At 38.0% G+C, this 19575-nt stretch overlaps 1 protein-coding gene across 1 annotated transcript in view; it reads right to left on the bottom strand.

Moving 5' to 3' along the window:
* The window catches only part of PHIP (pleckstrin homology domain interacting protein), a 108588-nt gene that overhangs the window by 71506 nt on the left and 17507 nt on the right, over nt 1–19575 (bottom strand). The window contains exons 7-12 of the mRNA XM_066547397.1: nt 15365–15525; nt 10087–10308; nt 9408–9508; nt 1782–1852; nt 895–995; nt 738–778 (exon numbers count right to left, since the gene is read on the bottom strand). Coding sequence (XP_066403494.1) covers nt 738–778; nt 895–995; nt 1782–1852; nt 9408–9508; nt 10087–10308; nt 15365–15525 — 697 coding nt within the window. The remainder of the gene's footprint in view (nt 1–737; nt 779–894; nt 996–1781; nt 1853–9407; nt 9509–10086; nt 10309–15364; nt 15526–19575) is intronic.

The following is a 19575-nucleotide window of genomic DNA, read 5'->3' as shown; positions in this document are numbered from 1 at the left end:
CAGTAGAAGTACAGATATGATTTAAAACAAAACCTATTCCCAATAAGTTAGCATTGTATACAGAGTAAGTATCATGATATTTATAGGAAGAAGTGTTTCCCAGGCTGAGTTTCTCTCCCATCCTTTTCATTCCCCTTTTAGAGTTCCAGGGGTAGGAGGAGGAGAAAGAGGTGGGTGAAGCTTGGTTTACAACTATTTGTGTCATGATAAAAGTGTACATTAGAATATCAAATAAGTAAAGTGTCAGATGCTTCATAATAAACCAAACCATTTTCTTGAGCATCCTTCATATCCAACATTCAGAACTTAAAGTGAAACATTAAGGAAAGCATTAGGCTAGCTAAACAACAGATTGTTAGACCTAGTTTGATAATTTCTCTGTATGCAGCAGTCACTTAACTGAAAAAAGGTTTACACATTAAAATATATCTAAAAGGACATGTATTTGATATGTGAATATATATATACACACACACATATATATTTCTCAGGAAGAAGTTGCAAGTATTTTTATACCCATAATTTTAGCAAATTCAAAATACTTCAATCATTACAATGAAAACAACTGTGAAACTAAGGAGTATCATTAAAAAGAAACAGTGAGACTCCAAGAGTTATAGACAATTTTACTGAATGAAACTCAAAATAAAGCCCTTTTTTAAATAACGCTCTCTGGAAACTGGCATTTAAAAATGTCTACACAAGGTCAAAAAGCTAGCTCTGAATAGTGTGCTTACCTGCTACTACTATTAGAAAACTGAATGCTGTCAACTTTGTCCTATATAAAAAAAGAGCAGAAAAAGAAAAAAGAAATCAAATTTCTCCAAGTTATCCCCTTTTATCCAAATTATTACTTTAATCAAGTACATATGTAATTTTAAAAAATGTATTTACAGTATGAAACTCCAACTCTGATATCTTCTCTGGCTGACCTGATCCAAAGAAATAAACCCTAATGATGTGATCTGTACTCCCAGTGGCCAAAAACATTCCACCTGAGAAAAACAAACAGATAAGTCTTAAAAAAAGGGCAATCTACTGTTATTACAATATTTTCAAAGGGATGTAACATCAAATATTTCAATTTATTCTCTGAAATTTATAGCTTTATCTCATTTCAACTATGTCTGTAACTGACCTTTAAGTCAAAAGAAGATTTAGAAACTCCAAAGTTTAACTGGAGCTGAATTACCTCACATTTGCTGTCAGTAAATATGCATCAGCAGATGTATCCAAAAGATTAGCTAACCAGACTAATTTGCTTGCAGCTAAGCCCTTAGAAGCCTCTCTCTTAAAAAAATCAAACGGAACTAGAGCTCCAGTATTTTTTGATATTTTATGCAATTATTTCTGTAGCATTCTTCAGTTACCAGCTCTAGAATCAATGAAACCCAGACTGTGAGAACTCTGTAATCAGCCCCTTCTTGTACAAATCCCCACATATTACATCTCAGACAAAGCTGACTCTCCTAATTATTCTGCAAAAAAGGTATATATCTATCTATCTATATCTATCCTGTTCTGAAAAGACTTGCAGTCACAAGAGACTTACTTACAACATTTCATGTTTAACCATTTCTAGGAATTTCTGTAGCAGCAAGTATTAATGCATAAATTCTGAATCTCTATTTTAAATATTTGGGGTCTTTTAACAGCCACTTAAACTCAAATCCATCTCATTAAAATGAAATATGCTACAGTAACTGTACTGTACTTTATTTTACACTTCAAATTACTTCCTACACAGATACAAGGAGAGGAGAAAAAAAGAAGTTGTTTACCAGCACTAAAAGAAGAACAGATCATTTGGACTCCAGGCCGAGGACGTTCTGTAAACTTCGTTGGCCTTGGACTACAAATAAAAAAACCAAAAAAAACACCAGTTAAATAATTTCCTAATAGAGTTTCAAGAAACAAGTCAGTATCTTAGAAATAAAGGACAGAAGGATAAAATTAAATATAAAGGAACAGATGGCTGCCCATTTATAAACAATTTTGTGTGACTATGCTTCATGATCTGATCTTCAGGAAACTAAGACATCCAGATGGACTAAGTAATCCATGCATCAACAAGAGTTGTAACGTAACTTAAATCCCATTCCCTTCTGATATTGCTATACAAAACACTCTCCTGAAGTTATCAGCAAGGCAGAACTGAGCCTGTTTCCCATGATGTTCAATTTTAAACCACTGGGTGTCCTGGTTTTCTTCTGTGGCATATGCTTGCTTTGACAAGAGAGAAACAGAGCTAGGTGCTCTATACAGACAAGGATATCAAAGAAATTTAAATAAATTTGGAGTTTTTCATGGTATTAGAATATAAGAGCTTATTCAAATGACATATACCCTTGTAGGTTAGTTTCAAACAGTACCCAAAATGTCAGGACAAAGACTGAAGTTTGTACAAGATTTTACTTTATGGCCCTCACTTTTCTCTAGGCATTTCAGAATCTGATGTGCAAGCCAAACTAAAGCTTCAGTGAACCTGGCACTTTAAGGATGTGTAAAACCAAAACAAATCAGATCAAGTTCTTCAATAATTATTTCAATTCTGTTCATGCATTACAGCAATCTCAAACCAGTAGGTGGTCTTGCACAGTATGCCATCTGCAATCTTCCCTCAAAGAATTAACTTATGAGAGAACAGCAGCACTACACCCACGAGTGTCATCACTAAAGATTTGCTCTAACGTAAAAGAATGCATATTCAGAACTTATCCAAAATGTTCTATTTTAAAAGCAAAATGTCCTGTATAATTCATTTCACCTGAAGGCAGATGCATTAAAAAAAAAAAAAAAATCTTTCTCCACTAATCAGTTATTGATATCTCAAAAAAAGTAATAAGCGTTAAACCTTGGTGATGTTTATGCATAACACAAAGTAATAAACATCAGCAGTACCTGTTAAGGACTCTTTCTCCAAATTATCCATTCACTATAGGCTGTTTCTGTGACCTTTCCTGCAGGAGTTTTAAGGTAACTCCGTGCAGATTTGTAACAAGAAAACTTCACAAGATACAAGATCTTTATAATCAAGACAAAGATCTTTCCTACAAAACAGTTGAAATGCTCCTTAACTGATATACTAACAAGAACTATCAAACAATTCAATACGCAGTTTACATAACTTGGAACAAATGTAAATAAATAGGCTGCTATTTTCTTCCACTGTTGTTTGTGAACTCTGCCTTTGGCATTAGGACAGCTACAAAATAGAGAAAGTATGCACTTACATCCTAGTTCAGAAAATCAATTTAAATTCTCAAACTTGCGTCTCTCCAATGTGTGCTATTTTAGGCATTAGGAGACAAGAGATTACAGCACTCTTCTATAATACAGCAGATTACAAAATGAGTGGGGCAATCAATATTTTTGTGAAGTGTGGAAAGGGGACAAAAGCTGTTTCTCTCCAGGGCCATTAAAGTGTTTCACTTTAAATACATTTTCAATGTATTTATTAAGTGTTTTATTAGTTTATTAATCTAAAATGCAGACTAGCCAAACTCTGGTCATATGTAGTAGCTAAAGCAAGACTTCTTCACAGATGTGAAGATGTGTGATATAATCTCTGTAATTTAAGTCTTCATTCACAAGTTAATGAAAAAGGTTCAGCATATCTGAGTTGTGATATATTACCAGCCTCTTTAATATCAAGTGCCCTCTGCATAATAAAGTGTCGTGGTTTGAGAGGAAGTAAGTTTTCTGGGATATGCTGTGGTCAATCCAATAGGTATTCAGATTTGAATATTGGCACCTGGTGTGGCCACTGGGGACATGGATACACCTCTGAGAACACAGGGGTTAAAAGCAGAGCATTCCCAGGGGAAGCTCTCTTGGGTTCCGGTGGGGAAAGAGTTCGGATCCGTCCCCCGGCCCAGCTGCTGGCTGGGCAGGGGAGGGGAAGCCATGCGGCCGGGTGAGGTAGACCGGGGCTTGGACAGAGATGGGAGGTGAAGAGGCCCCGAGGATGGAAGGGTGGGAGAAGCACCAGGAGGCATCGGGCAGCCACCCCAAGAGAGAGAGAGAGTACAGCCTGTGCCTGTGACTGCTACCTTGAAACTTGCTAACATGTGCCGGCAGCACGGCTGAGAAGGAGAAGGGTGTGGGGGGGAAGGGGGGGGGTGCAGCGAGAAGGTGTCCAGCCACTGTGGGAGATCCGGGCAGGCAGAGCACGAGCTTTTAACCCTTTTTTGGACAATGAAAACTTTGCAGAACATTAACCTTTCCTAGAAGAGAGATAGAGATGAAATGGAAGAAGGAAATGTGCAAGTGTGAAGGTCTGGGCAAGTGAAGGATGTCAGAAGAGTAGAGAAGAATCTTAGGTGGGAAGAGACGATGGAGTGGCCTTAGCTGGACTTTGCTTGTTATAGCCATGGACAGAACCATGTTCCTTGTGACACAGAGACTGCATCCAGGGGGAGGCAATGGCTCAGAGCCAAGAGGGTTCAGTGTTGAGAACCCAGGGCCCCAGGGGGTGAAATTTGGAGGGGACAGGTGTCCCGAAGGTGAGACTGTGCTCTTTTTGGAACGGGACAAAGCATCCTTAAAAGGACAACCCTAGAAGCAGCTCTGGTCCATGTGCAGTGGTGAGAGCACTGGACAGGAAAGGAAGAGGTCACGATGGCAGATGTTCTCCAGGCGGTGCCACGAGTGACATGGAAACACACGAGGTTTCAACTGTGTTTCCAGGGGAAGCCTATGGCACAAGAAGGACTCCTCTCCTCTTGATGAACTGAGAATTGATTATCTAAAGGATGGTGATGGACTGAGGGTTGGTGATCTGAGGGATGGATTGGAAATTTGGTGGGGGGAGGAGGAAATGTTTATGGAAGGTTTTCATTTTTCCTGTGTGTTCCTTTTTACGTATAGTTGTAGTGTAGTTAATAAAGTTTTCTTTTCTTTATTTCTAAGTGGGGACCTGCTTTGCTTATTCCTGGTCACATCTCACAGCAGACACCAGGGAGGGTGTATTTTCATGGCAGCACTGGCATTGTGCCAGCATCAAACCATGACATAAAGCAGATGGGAAATATCACATGATGCTGATGACAATTGAGAAATCAGTGTCCTGTCCAAAACAGGAATGTCAAAATCAGCACGTGTTTTTCCTGAGATTTTTTTCCATCTTTTTAAAATTATGGGAAAATAAATAGATAAGAAGAAAAGCAGTACACCAAGCTCCTCTATTCAAATCTGTGAGACGGTTCTGCTGCCTTGCTCATATGGTCTGTCACTAACACTGCAAACTTGTGATGCAAACAGGTGGCACAAGAAAAATGAAACTCAGTGTCTTCCTCTGAAAGGATATATAGGCAAATATTTCACAGTGCGACTCATTTAACCGTGATGCACTGACCAGTTATAATAATTCTCCCTTAAACTTGAATGAAGCACATGATTATTTAGTTTCTGATGAGGCAGACTTTCTCACTCCTCCCTTCTGCAAACTGATGCAGGATTCAACTCCTGTGTTTACTATCACCACCTAGAATAGTAAAAGACTAAACCCAAGGTAAGACTTGATTGCCTAAATTTTCAATTGTTTTACCATCTTGTTGGGGCTACATTCTGTGAATTCCTTGCCTGCAGCAACAACCAGTCTTCCTCTGTTTGGAAACTGAATTAATCTACCTGGAATGTCACTGCTTTTAGACAGACATGATAGCTTCCTGGTCATAAATCTCTTCAAGGAAAGAGGAGCACACAGGTGCCCCTGTAACACTAAAGAGCATGCATCCACACTAATCACAGAATCATGTCAACACGGTTGCTCACTTTCCTTTGAACAAACTGAGAATTTTGTGGTCAGCTGCACCAATGTCTCTCTCATCCTGTGACAGTAAATCTATTACAATATGTCCTTTTGCAGTTCATCAAAACAAAGCTGTCACTAACATCTCCAGACTGAGCTATATGTCTGACCCAAACATAGAACATGCCTCAATTAACAAGGCTATCAAAAAATAGGAGACCAACTAATTTCAGACATACTGTTAATTAAATAATATTAACTGCAGCAGAGTTGTTGGCAAAGCTGAGTTACAAGATTTTTGCAATCTGAGAATGAAACAAAATAAACATTTGCAAAGATAAGGAAAAACCACAGAAAGTACACTGATTATTTTTGAGAGCACACTGAACACAATACCAACTCTGCCGTTCCCGTATTCCATGAAAAAGTTGAGCAAAGTACTAATGGCACTGACAATCATCTTGAAATGACAATCAATCAACCACATGATCATCATGAAGTTGCCCCTCACCAGGGGCACCAGGTGATTCGAGGAGTGTTCAGTACAAAAAGCAGGCATGGGATATATTGATTTTTTTTTTCTTTAAAGTAGCTAAAATTTCAAGACTTTACCACCCATCCCCATTTGAAGATTGGATAATTTAGTAACACATTTTCATCACTGATAGAAATTGCATCCTTGTAGAGCAGGCTGCAGTCAAGCTCAGGAGGATCATGAATTCAAGTTCTGACTTAAACAAGTTACAGCATCTTTCCCCTGAACTACTCAGAACTCTAAGTCTTGTTTGAAAGCTCCAATTTCTCCTTTCGGGGGTGGGAGTTGTACTAGAACAAGACACAGGGCAGCAAGCTCAGAGGCTGAACAACCATGGTAAGATCTTATTGTCCCTGCCAGCTTTCCTCCTCTTCCGAAATATTGAACAGAAGAAAGCCTGTATTTTTTACTACATAGATAAATGGAAGGATAAACCTCCCATCTTACCAGTGATACTCTCTTCCAGACGGCCTACACATCATATTTTTTTAATTTAACTTCAAAAATGACATTCTGGCAAAAATGCCTTATGACAAAAATTAACAGGCATCTTTCTTTCTCTTGATGCTCTTATTTTGCTGGTACTTGTTTGCCCCAGCACATAACTGAATGGATGTAGAGGGAACCTGCCACGCTTCTGCAGCTCTGGAAGGAGAACCACATCCAAGTGTCTATGAAGTGCAATCACCTCATTGAAAACTGCTCTGACAATATACATCCATTGCTGAGCTGCACTGGCCACGCAATGCAGCCTTCTTGTGGAAAATTACACTGGATTGCAAGTTTCCCAGTAAAATTTATTTTGGTTTACTGGAATAATCATGATAAGCACAGTTAGGAAGGTTTATAGCTTAGCACATTAAGTAAAACTTCCCCTAACTAACAATTTCCCTAAACTAGTAGTACACTGTTCAATTCAGGAAATTAAGACTCATCTGTGTGTCCAACTGTTTTTGGTATTACAAATGGCACACAATTATACTCCAGGCCTAAAAGACATACTTGTTTCTAATTTAGACATTTTTATCAAGTTTTAGTTTGGATTAAAAAGCATCAATTACTTCAAATACATTACAGCTCTCTTAAACAAAGACCTAAAAGAAGAAAAAGCACACAGTGATGCCTTTTAATATCTTCATATTATGCATAATACCCTGTGGCAAGGAGTTTTGTAATTCAGTTGCATGTTTTGTAAAGAACCATCTCTTTCCACTTTGAAAACTGATACTTCAATTTGATACCTTCTAGAACCATAAGGGCCCACAAGCAATTCCTTATTACATTCCCTCTTCAACACACTCACAACTGTCCATTACTCATCTTCATGTATTCCTTTTTTTCCAGACTGAAGAAATACAGCTTAATGACTTCCTCTCTCTTCTCAAACCCAACATAAAAAGTATTTCCAAAACAGAAGGTAAGAGCAGTAGAAAAATTCCAGTCTCAAAATTTAATCTGCACTCTGTTGTTAAGCAACACGAGTCACTGGCATGACTTAGGTTACCAAACCACTTCCTTGCTGTGCTGCACAAGACATCTCAACTGATCTGTTTTCTCTATGCCCCTGTCTAATCACATCTGTTGAAATGACTTTTACATGAAAGCATTCCTCAAATATCTTCTCTTCTTTTAATATTTGCTGAGCACATCACTAACAATTTTTATTCTACAATTATACATCACCATGGGAGAATCCCCTACCAAAATAGGTACCAATTTTCTCCCTCTCTAAGTTTTATCTCAGGACAAATCTCATCCAACTCCATGATTCATTCAAACTTTCATGATTTCTAAATAATCATCTCCCAGCTTATATATTATAATCTACCTAACTCTCAAGGATTCACTATTTTCTAATGACAGAATTAGTTTCAAAAATCAATTAGATTAGTTTCAAAAATCAATCACAGACTAAACATTTATTTAGGAAAAAGAGAAGAAAAGAAAGAAAAGAGAAAGATAAAAGAAAAAAACATGTGGGCTCAAGAGGTTTACCAGTCAGAGAGACTAAAATTTCATCTTGTCAACAAGATCTCAGATTTAGGAAGCCTTAAGAAAAATAATGTGGTGGCAACTCCTTTCCTTCACACAAAAATAAGCATGTAAGCTATCTCCTCCTGTCCTCAGTAAAAAGGGGAGTCTTAATTTGATTACAGCATGCACTAGGCAACAGAGGAGTAAGAATGTGAGACACAGCTTCACTTACAGTACCAAAAGAGAGACAAAACATCCAGGGAACATCAAAATAGTTAAGGCCCTAACCACTAGAAAAGTACCTATGCAAGTGTGCCTGCATGCTCTGCACAACCTCAGCACACTGGAAGAAAAAGATTCTAGCAGCAATTACCAAAACTACAAGAAAATTGAACTTACCTGTGAGGAGCATATATCCATAAGAACATATCCCATCATCAGAGCTAAATCGCTGATGATTACTAAAACAACTATTTCCAATTTTAAGCTATAGGTTTTAGTGATAAAGGAAAATAAAGAGCAAAGAACATTTGAAAGCCGCTGAGCAAGTTGATTTTAAAAAACTGTGTATGAAAGTCCTGACAACATTTTTAGTAACTTTGAAGGCAGAAACTTCAGGCACAACTTCAGCCATCAATAATGGCTGTCTAAGAATTCTGCCTTCTGCCATGTTACAGCCAAGGGCAACTATGAAAAGGTAAACACAGGTAAGGAAACAACAAACATTAAAAATATTCTATTCTGATTCATACTACGACATTACTGTCTCCTTTAAAAATGGATTTTGCAATATATATCGCAATAATTTTATCAACATAATTTTAATTTCATTTGAAATTGTGATGACATCAGAATAATGGAGTGCCAACTTTGACATTATATTAAACAAAAAACCCTAACAGTGGATCATTTTCTAAATTAACAGATATACATTATCAATCCACAAAATGTTGTATTAACAAATTAGTTTTTAAGAGATAAGCAAGCAAGCTATAGCTACATCAGAAATAGATCATACCCAACAATCATATACTGAAGTAGTCAATAATAAAATGACAAGCTTGGTTTAGTCACATTTTTCTCTATATTTGTACATCATTCTTAATCACATAAACAGAAGTAGCAATAAATAAAATAGCAACTAACTTTATTTTAAGGGTGCCAGCATCCCACAGCCAAAAGCATATTGTTCCATCTGCCCCGGTTGAAGATAAGTATCTCTTTGAGCCACTGCATAGTGGAGAGAACTAGGAAAAGGAGGAAGAAAAAAGAAAAGTTTTCCTGTTAATCTGTTCCAGATGTGCTAAGGAATTCCCCAATTCATCTCAACAGGAAAAAAAAAAAAAAAAAAATCAAGCCTCAAACCATACTTAAGGGAAACTGATTGGAATGAACACCAAAATAACAAAATGTTGCTCTCTCACTCCCTCCAGAACTCCAGAACGACCCTTCTGGGGTACTTGCCAAAGCCCTCCACGTACCTCATTCCCTCCCCACTAACCAAGTTGCACAATAGAATGTAACTCATGCAAACAAAACCACAGTACTCCCAGTGACTGCAGTTTTTACTCAATGCACTTGTGCTCAGAATCACAGCCTTCAAAGAAATGGTACTTCAAAACAGAACTGCCCATACGTGTCATGCAATTTTTTTGAACAAGGATTATGTCTGGGATTCTTCAAAGGTCAGGCATTTTGACAATAAACATGTTTTTTCACAATGTATATCATGAAAATTCCTTCTCACTTCAAGCTTACTTGCCAGGCGTGCATTTCTATTATGCTGAACGTTCTCATGACTGATTTTGGCAAAGTAAAAACCTACCTGCAATGATGTTATAGATGCACTGTGGCCCTGCAGGACTGCTAAGGGTGCACAAGTTCGAAGGCACCAAACTCGGATCATTTTATCACAGCTTCCAGCAGCTATCATGGTGTTTTCATAGTTTACTGCCATATCAGATATTTCAGCTGCATGCCCTCTCAGGGTAGCCAACAACCTTCCATCATCGGTTGCCCAGATTTTTACAAGGCAATCATCTGACCCCTAGAAGTAAGGTAGAAATAATATCAACCACACCATTGGCTGTTTTGATGCTAGAGTTAGCACAGTGAAGTGAAAAACAAAACTAGTGACATGCAGATACTCCCACCCATGCTTTTTACAGTTTTCCACACTGCATTCAAAACACAAGTTTACATTGATTCTCAACAGTATATACAAATCACGATGCATTTATACTACAGATCACAAATCCTACAGCATGTTGGTTTATGCTTCAGTAAGACACTTTTTCCAAAAATCCAGCACAAATGAAGAAGTTGTTGCAAGACATTAAAATAAAGATTTACATTAAAAGTGAAAGTTAATTATAAACTGGTATAGTCTATCATTTATACCCACATATTTTCCTTATCTTCCTAGTTTCATCATCATCATACTTATCACAAGTTAGGTAAAGAGCATTTATGAACAGCTATTCCATTATTAGGACTAACTATTATAAACCTGCTTAAATATTCACATTCACATAAACATCAAAATGATCATTCTTTCTCAACAAATTCAAGAGGTTTCAGCTACATATTCATCCTTAACTAAAGTTTTGCTGGTCTTCCTACACAATTCTAACAGCTACTGGCCTGTACACAACAAATTGCCAGCCCTAACAAAAATTCAGAACTCATTCCTTCATTTTTTATTGCATTTCTGTGCCTTCCTGAAAGTCTGAGCATCTGCACCACACCATGGCTCAATACCATGACATTTGAACACTGCACACACACTGACAGACAAGGTTTATTGTAAACATTTAATTCAATTACTTAGGTTTAGAAGCAATACAAAGTTGGGTTATAACATCCAGAGCACTGATCTGCTACTGGACACACACAGGTGCTACAAGTTACAATGTGACACCACCCTTATAAAATGTCACCAGTTTTTCCTGTTCCATCTACTTACAGTGCCTCTGCACATCTGCCTCTATAATCTAGCAATTGCACTTTAAAGACAGCAGAAGGCATGGCAATACTATCATCTACCTTTTATAAAATACCACCAGGTCTCCTAGGCAAAGGAAATAGTTACAGAAGCTTGTTCATAATTATATTTTTTGCCTCTTGGGTGAGAAGAGCAATGATACAGCCTATACTATTTCTACCTATGCATAAAACTTCCATACTGAGATTCTGTGGAACACATTTGCCTCTTTTAACTGCTAGACTGCCACAGTGCCAGACCAAGGAACACAATCAGAGTCTGAGTTACGGCAATGAACAGAGGACAGAATCACTGAATTGCTGAGGTGAGAAGATACTTTGGTCTAGTCCAAACTCCCTGCTCAAATAGGGTCAGCTAGAACATGATGCTGTATCCACCACTCAGGTTTTGTTTTCTTCTGAGCATCTACTGAAGGCACCCTCTTGTTCTGTCACCCAGGTCCTTAAATGAAGCATGAGAGAGTACCGGTCCCAGTACCAAAGCCAGTGGTACACCACTAGTGACTGGCCTCCAGCTGGACCTTGTGTTGCTAATCACAGCCCTTCAAACCTGAAATTGCCTTAATCTGACAGTCTCACAGTCCACACATCTAACCTGTACATCATCAGTTTGTCAGTAAGGATGTTACAACTGTCTGAAAGATAGTATCTGCTCATGTGGTTCTGTTACCATGATATGAGACTGGAGTATGAAGAAGCTTGCATATTCTTCTCAAAATGCAGTCACCACCAAAAAACCCAAGAAGCTGAGACAGAAGGGTATGTGTGCCTGCTGGTGTGTAAAACTGCAAATAAGAGCCTCACTGCTCAAGAGAGACCTGAAAGTAGGGGGAGGGAATGGCAGACCCAACACTAGAAGAGGTAGAAATCAGTTACAGACAAAGATGTAAAATGGTCAGCAAGGAAAAAATAATAGTTGTGGCACTAAATACCACCTGGAGGGTCCCCAGAGGTCTTTTTAGTAGCAGCAAACCAAGGCAAGAAGATCAGCATAAAACGGGCCTGCTCCCTGCCAGCTGGCTATAGTGTCACTATAGAGGCACATGTTGTACATCTCCACTGCAGAGAAAAAATACTGTCAGCCAAGTCTCAATAATAAAAATGAGGCAAAAATAAGGCAGGGGGAAAGGAAAACAAAAGAGAAAAAAACTAAGGTAAAATTATAAATTCTGTAGCCCCTTGGCAAGACATCAATATTAGACTTCAGACAAATTCATGTGTTACTTTCTGATCTGAATGGGACAATCCACAACTCTTAAAATACTGTTGTACTTCTACTAGCAAGGGTATTTGGCTTACATCACAGCTCATGTTTCCAAGGTTATATCCACAACTGTTACAAATTATATACCTATTAAAAAGCATCTGTCAAAAGTGAATCCTAAAACAACTTCAGCACCAAGAGAGAATTGATGACTGCATTACCAAGGTATGGAGTAAAATTGGTTCATTTTCCTACCATTACACACACTTGTGGGATGAAGTGAAACTGCCAAGCAACACACAAATTAATCTTGGGTTGGAAATCTTACACAGACTATTACACAATGCTGTTTATTATTCCCTAGAAAGAACAATCTCAGCAGAGACAGGAAAATAAAGGTGAGGAGAAAAGGAGGTTTTTGCAGTCAGAAATTTAAGTAGTTCAGGAACTAGAGAAGACAGTATTTTTGTGCATGGGTTCTGCAAGTCATGCTTTTCAGCAGAACCAGAACACAAATTTTCTACAAGCTGCAGGGGAGCAGCTACCTCACCACAGTCTTCCCCACAGGTTGCAAGGGAATATCTATCCCAGCACCTGAAACACCTCTTCCTTCTTTCACTCATGATAGGGTCTGCGGTGCTGTTTCTCTCACTTATTTCACTCCTTTCTCCCAACTGCAGCCACCCTGTGATTTTTCTTCTCCTTCTTAAATACACTATCCCAGTGGCACTACCACCATCACTGATGTGCTGAGCCTTGGCCAGCAGTGGGTGTCTCTTGGAGCCAGCTGGCATCGGCTCTGCCAGACATGGAAGAAGCTTCTGGCAACTTCTCACAGAAGCCCCCCCAGCACCACAACCTTGCTACATTAACACAATAAAGACAACTAAGCTGGTAAGGAAAAATGTACAATGTCCCATTTCCACTGTCTTTAGGCAAAATAGAAGTAACATCTTTCTAGCAAGGACAACATCTCCCAGATGACTATGACTCAAAAATGTGCTGAGAAGACCTTTTTTTTCCTTTTAACTTGAAACAGAACATGAACAAAGCTTGAATTTAGAGGCTTTCAGTCCTTCAGATGTCAGGTGGAACAGGAAACAATTATGATGCAGTTTCCAGAACCAATTACAAATCTAAAACAACACAACTAAGTAACATCACACTGAAGGCTACAGAGTAAAAATGTAAGGCAAGAACAATTCCCTACTGATGCACGCAAATTTACATACCACACTAGAGACTTTAGTAGTTGCAGTGGTCTAGATTGAAAAGAACTGGCACCATTTGATTATACACATGCAATTACAACACAACAGTTCATGACTGTTTATCCACTGACTATATGAGGCCAGCTAGAGTAATTTGGGTTTTAATGAAATGGGGAATATAACCATTTGCCAACAACCCCTTAAACATCTACCCAAAGAACACTGGATTTACCTAAAAGTACAGAGTTAAGAAGTTCAGTCCTAGGCCCTCCAAAATGAAAATTCAGCAACCACAATTAATATCTATGGCCACTTTATTTAACACCTGAAGTAATCATGATCTAAACTGGGAACTTTCTTTCAAGCAATTAGACCAGGACACCAGTCAGCAAAGGAATGCCAGCAAAACTCTGGGGTTGCAGAAACATATCACCCATCTCCATCTCCCATTTTATTTCAGGTTGTTCTACTTCTCTCTTAGATTTTATGAGAAAATTCTCTTGACTGTAACAGCAGTTTGTTTCTTTCATGCATTCTGCCATGTCATATACAAAATAAACCCACAACACAGAGCCTATTTCCTGGCAAGTAAATCATGTATAAACCACAGGACATAAGATTTTAATGCCTGTGATTCAGCTTGGTGACAAAAACAAAATAAATATGAAAATGAATATCTTCTATGCCTGAAGTAACAAGTGAACTAATAAATAAGCCTGTTCAGAACACTGCAAGGTGTCCCATTCCTTCAACCATACATTTCCCCATGGGACACAGCAAGATATATGTGGGCAAAAGGGAGAATCATATTTACAACTGCCTTGAAAGAATTCTAGAAGTTAGGACTGCAAGGCAAAATAGGAAACCTGAACTGTACTTCTATCAGCATTGTTCAATCTATCTGACATGAGGTTAAAAGGACACAATCAAGCTCCTGAATCCACACAGGTATCAATTACATCCAGTGTTTGTAGGAATCCAATAAATGCAGCCAAAGCATCCTGGACTGGCATGAAGTGTGTTTATGAAAGCTTTGTCTCTCCTGAAACTGACTGCTAACCAAGAAATCTAAATATTACACTGACATCTATGTGGTTTTATAAATCCCATCCCTTTGAAAACCTGCAATTTCAGTACTGATTTCAGATATCTGTCTAGAATTTATGACTTAACAACAACAAAAAAAAGGCAAATAGTTAAAAATACTAAAAACACTAGTATTGAAAAAAGTTCCTAGGATTTCATAAAGACAATTTGTTGTGAACCAACATTTGTTACAACACACCATGTGATTATTCTCTCTCTGACTTCCTAATCTAATTCCATGGTGGCAGTTCCTTGTTTTGCTTATGTTTTTTGCTAGAGAAAACAAAGCCAGAAGAAAGAACCCATACAGAGTAAATCCTTTCCACTGAAAATGAACAGTTTTCTCAATGAACTACACACATCAGCAACCACCATCACATCTCTAGTGTTCAGATACCTATGCCAAAACTATTTTAGGGTGTAAACCAGCATGGCTATTAAAAAGCAAATATGAGAGGAACAGTAGTAAAGGACTTCTTCTGGTTTTCATTCATCATCATTGTATCTATCCCATATTCAGGTTTTGGAAACAACTAGGTGACATATTATGTGTACTTAAAACTGAAAAGAATCTACAAAAATAAAGATTTTGTACTCACAGTAAATATTCGCCTGCCAGTCCGATCAAAAGTTACACAGTATACAGAAGATAAGTGTCCTAAAATTCGTTTGTGCATCTTCATATGTTGATAGACTGCAGTTGGAACAAGGCGTTCAAGTCTGTATTTTCCATTTAGTTTTCTTGAAAACAGGGTATCCACTACCAAATGGGTAAAAGAAAAAGAAGAGACACATTTACATTGCATTCATAAACTAAAATACTTGACAAGGATGGAAAATTTATTTGAACACTGGACCACCTGCACATATGAACAGCTTAGTATAGCAATTCTCATTTTGCCCTAGTTAGAGAAAAATACAAAAGTAGCCTATGATACAGACAGGGAAAAAGTATTGAACTGCAAGGCATAGTATAAATATGCAATATAACTTCCAACTTGAAGCCCAAATTCAGGAGTACTGAGACAGCTTCCATGAAGGAGTAACCTACTTCAAGTATAAAAAGTGTAAAAGCTTCCCCATAGCTATTAACTGAAGGTCAGCATATATTCAAATCTTCTCCAAGGCAACCTGCTTCTTGAGATCTGCTCAAACATTTACCAGTCACTTGTAAGACCATTCATTTTTAAAGAATCCTGCCACCAACTACAGCTAAACAAACACACACACACAAAACCACTAAACAAAAATTTCCAAATGAATTTACCAAAACCTACAGAAAGTTCTGATTTTGACTAACAAAGCTTTGTTTCAAAGAACTTGGTGATATTTTGCAAGTTTAAAAGCTAACAAGTTCCAAGAGCAAGAATTCAGTTTAACAAAATGGAAATCTTTCATCAAGAATGTCAGAGAAGAAAACTAAGCTCACTGAAATTAATTTTAAACTGCTATTCATGCAATAACAAAGCAACAAAGTATAATAGTTCTCTGCATTGATACATAAATATTAGTCACATTCCATATCTTTATCAGACCAAAGAATGGCAATAGTGATACATTTTATAATCTACAGAACTGTGACAAGGCACATAATATAACATTCACACACTGAATGGTGTTGGACAATTTAAAGAAATTTGGAAGGGACCACAGACAATCATCCACAATCATCCAATCTAACCTCCCTGCTCAAGCAGTGCCATCCCAGAGCACATGGCACAGGACTGCACCTAGACAGTTCTGCAATGCCTCCTGTGAGGGAGGCTCAACAACCTCTCTGGGCAACCTGTTCCAGTGCATAGTCACCCATACAAGGGAGAAGTTCTTCCTCAGATTCAGGTTGAAGCTTCTGTGCATCAGCTTCTGCCTGATCCCTCTTGTCCTATTGCTCAGCACCACTGAGAAGAGTCTGGCTTCTTTCTCTCGGCACTCTCCCTTCTGATACCAACAGACATTGACATGGTCACCTCTCAGTTGTTGCTTCTCAAGGATGAGCAGCCCCAGCTCCCTCAGCCTGTCATATTTATCTCAGAGAGAGACACTCCAGTCCCTTAATCATCCTCATAGCCCTCCACTGGACCCACTCCAAGACCTCCATGTCTCTCTTGTGCTGACAATCCCAGAACTGGACACAGCACTCCAGATTGACCTCATCAGGGTTGAGGAGATTGCTTCCCTTGACCTGCTGGAAATGATCCTCCTAAGGCATGCCTGGATACCATTGGCCTTTCTGGCCACAAGGGCACTGCTGGCTCATGGACAACTTGCTCCCCAGTATCAACTGCAAGAGAGCTATAAACCCCTCACATTGCTCGGGTTTGGCCCAGACCAACAGAACAGTGGTTCATAAGACAGCACAGGTCAAACTACATCAGATATGCCAATTTTTACAGTGGGATTGTAGCAACTCTGTAAGAACCACAAGCTTCTTGTGTTATAGCCAAGTGCCAAGTCCATTAGCCTCTGGCCCTAATTCAAGGAATTTTTCCTAGTTCAAGAAGCTCTGTGAAGAAATGGAATTATTAGCTGTAGAGCAAAGCACTTTTAGTCAAGCAGCAATTGCTGTTTTTAGGCTCCTCTGTTTTTTCAACCTTCCCTCATACCAGAAAAAGATGCAGTTGCATTTGCTTTATGACAAACTTTTCCCTTGCCAGCAGTCAACTGCAAAACAGCAGGAAACCAAGATTAGTTTAGGCACAAGATAAATCTAGTTCTGCTATCTGACAAATCATCCTATGTTTAGAAAGAAAATCCTCAACAAAAGAATTACACACACAAAAAAAGAAACCAAATAAGTACACATGCACAAAGAGAATAAAGGTCTTGGTCCCAACAAGGTGAGTTTACACAATAATCCCAACCCACACAGAAATTACCTTTTGTCTACTTTTAATATCAGATGGATATGGTTGATGGATATCCCAATGCCTTGAAATGAAACAATAGCTCACCAAAACTGAAAAAAGCTTAACTAAAAGTTTAATTTCTAGAGATGTGTTAATGAAACAAAGCTGCAGGGAGACTTTAGAATAAAACAACAAATGGCTTTACATAAGAATGCAATTTTTAATATACACCTTAATTTATAAAAAACTTCTGAAGTACTTAAGATCAGCTTCAAGCTTGAGAGGGTTTATGGGAGTGAGTTGTTTCATTTTGGAGGGTTTTTGGCAACACTGGAGAAGATCATTTTAGCAGAACACAAGCCAGTATTTCTAAGAGTGGTCTCACTGATGCCAATCACCAATGGGCAACTTGCTACTAGTTCACATATCCCTGGGAAACACAGGTGAAACAGTCCTTGTTCAGTAACTATCAACCTACCAGAGGATATAAAAAGGAATATTGTGACACTAGAAACAATACTGGAATCCATCTTACTCTTTAGCCTTGATCAAAATTTAAAACGTGTAAAAAACTGGTTAAAAATAAAACTAAGTGAATTAGAGAACAATCTGATATGAAAAAAAACCCTCCACAGTATTATGAACTTACATTCTCTGGGAAGAATTTTTTTACCAAGTTCATGCAATTAGCAGAGGGGAGGGGAAGAATCAATCTCCCACAGGTTTAAGCACTTTCCATAAACACCTAACTTTTAAGACTTCCCAAACTGGAGGGTATCTCTGGTTATTTAAAATGGAATTCTTACATCCACCACTGTTTTTCAATATCCCTTTCATTTAACTACCTTTATATTTACTCTTATCAACTTTGCCAAGTTGATAAGAAATCAAGAAACCATCTTGATTTCTCTGACCAATTCCCACTTTTATTCCAACACCTGCAAATTTTGCTAGCACATTAACCTTTGTTTCCCCCCTCCAGAGTACAGGTAAAAATCAAAAATACCTGTGTGAAAAATTCCTGCATTCAAACAACAAACTTGATTTTTCTTGTCCAAGCCAAGATGAAAAAGGTTACCCACTGTCATAATAATGCCTTTGTACAAATTATAGGCCCTTGGTTTTAAAACAATTGTTACCTCAACACTTGTCAAGTCTCTACGCTATTTAGCTAGATTTTAACTGCATTTGAAAACAATGAATTTAGAAAACTCTGTGATGGCAAGTCTAATCTCTCTTGTTTTAGCCATATTAGCACTCTTCTGTCTTTGCTTGGCCTCACACAAATGAGTCAGTATGAACAAAGCTGTTAATCACAGGAATAAAGACATAAATAGTTAAATGGTTACAGTAGGAGCCACAAACTACATTAAGGGAGTGAAGGAAGATTATACTTTATCCCAGGATGCATTAGAGAATGCTGGTTGGACCTTACAATGAGTCAACCAACTAAAAGGGAAGGGTTGTAAAGAAGAAAACAAGAGAATAGAGATTGCATGCTCCTTGCTGGAAGGGCACTGTGAAATGGACACAGAAATTAATACTACCTTAGGTTTAAATTCCCATCTTCTACTTACACATAAGGTTCTGTTTTTAAAATAAATAAATAAAATAGAAAATAGATTAAAAAACAGATGTTACTAAGTGGTTGTTACAAAACACAGTATGACAAACCACCACTTACTCCCAAATGATATTCTGGTTTCAAAATCAAAATTCTTCATATTTAATAATCAGTGAAAGCCAGTGTCTGAGAAAGCTGTGAATTTGTTGACATTGTGAAACTTATTCACAAATTTTATTATTTTAATTTGCTAACAATTCTCTACTAACTGGTTCCAAACAAAATTAAGTGGCTTCTAGTTTTTAGTAACTGTGCTTATGTTTCTATACTATGACCAGCCTCCAAGACTGATACAGTCTACTACCACCCAACCACTGGCTGAGGTGGGGAGGAACCCATG

The sequence above is a fragment of the Molothrus aeneus genome, chromosome 3 (genome assembly GCF_037042795.1).
Source record: "Molothrus aeneus isolate 106 chromosome 3, BPBGC_Maene_1.0, whole genome shotgun sequence".
In the NCBI taxonomy this organism is placed as follows: domain Eukaryota; kingdom Metazoa; phylum Chordata; class Aves; order Passeriformes; family Icteridae; genus Molothrus; species Molothrus aeneus.
This window is presented reverse-complemented; position numbering and strand designations above follow the sequence as displayed.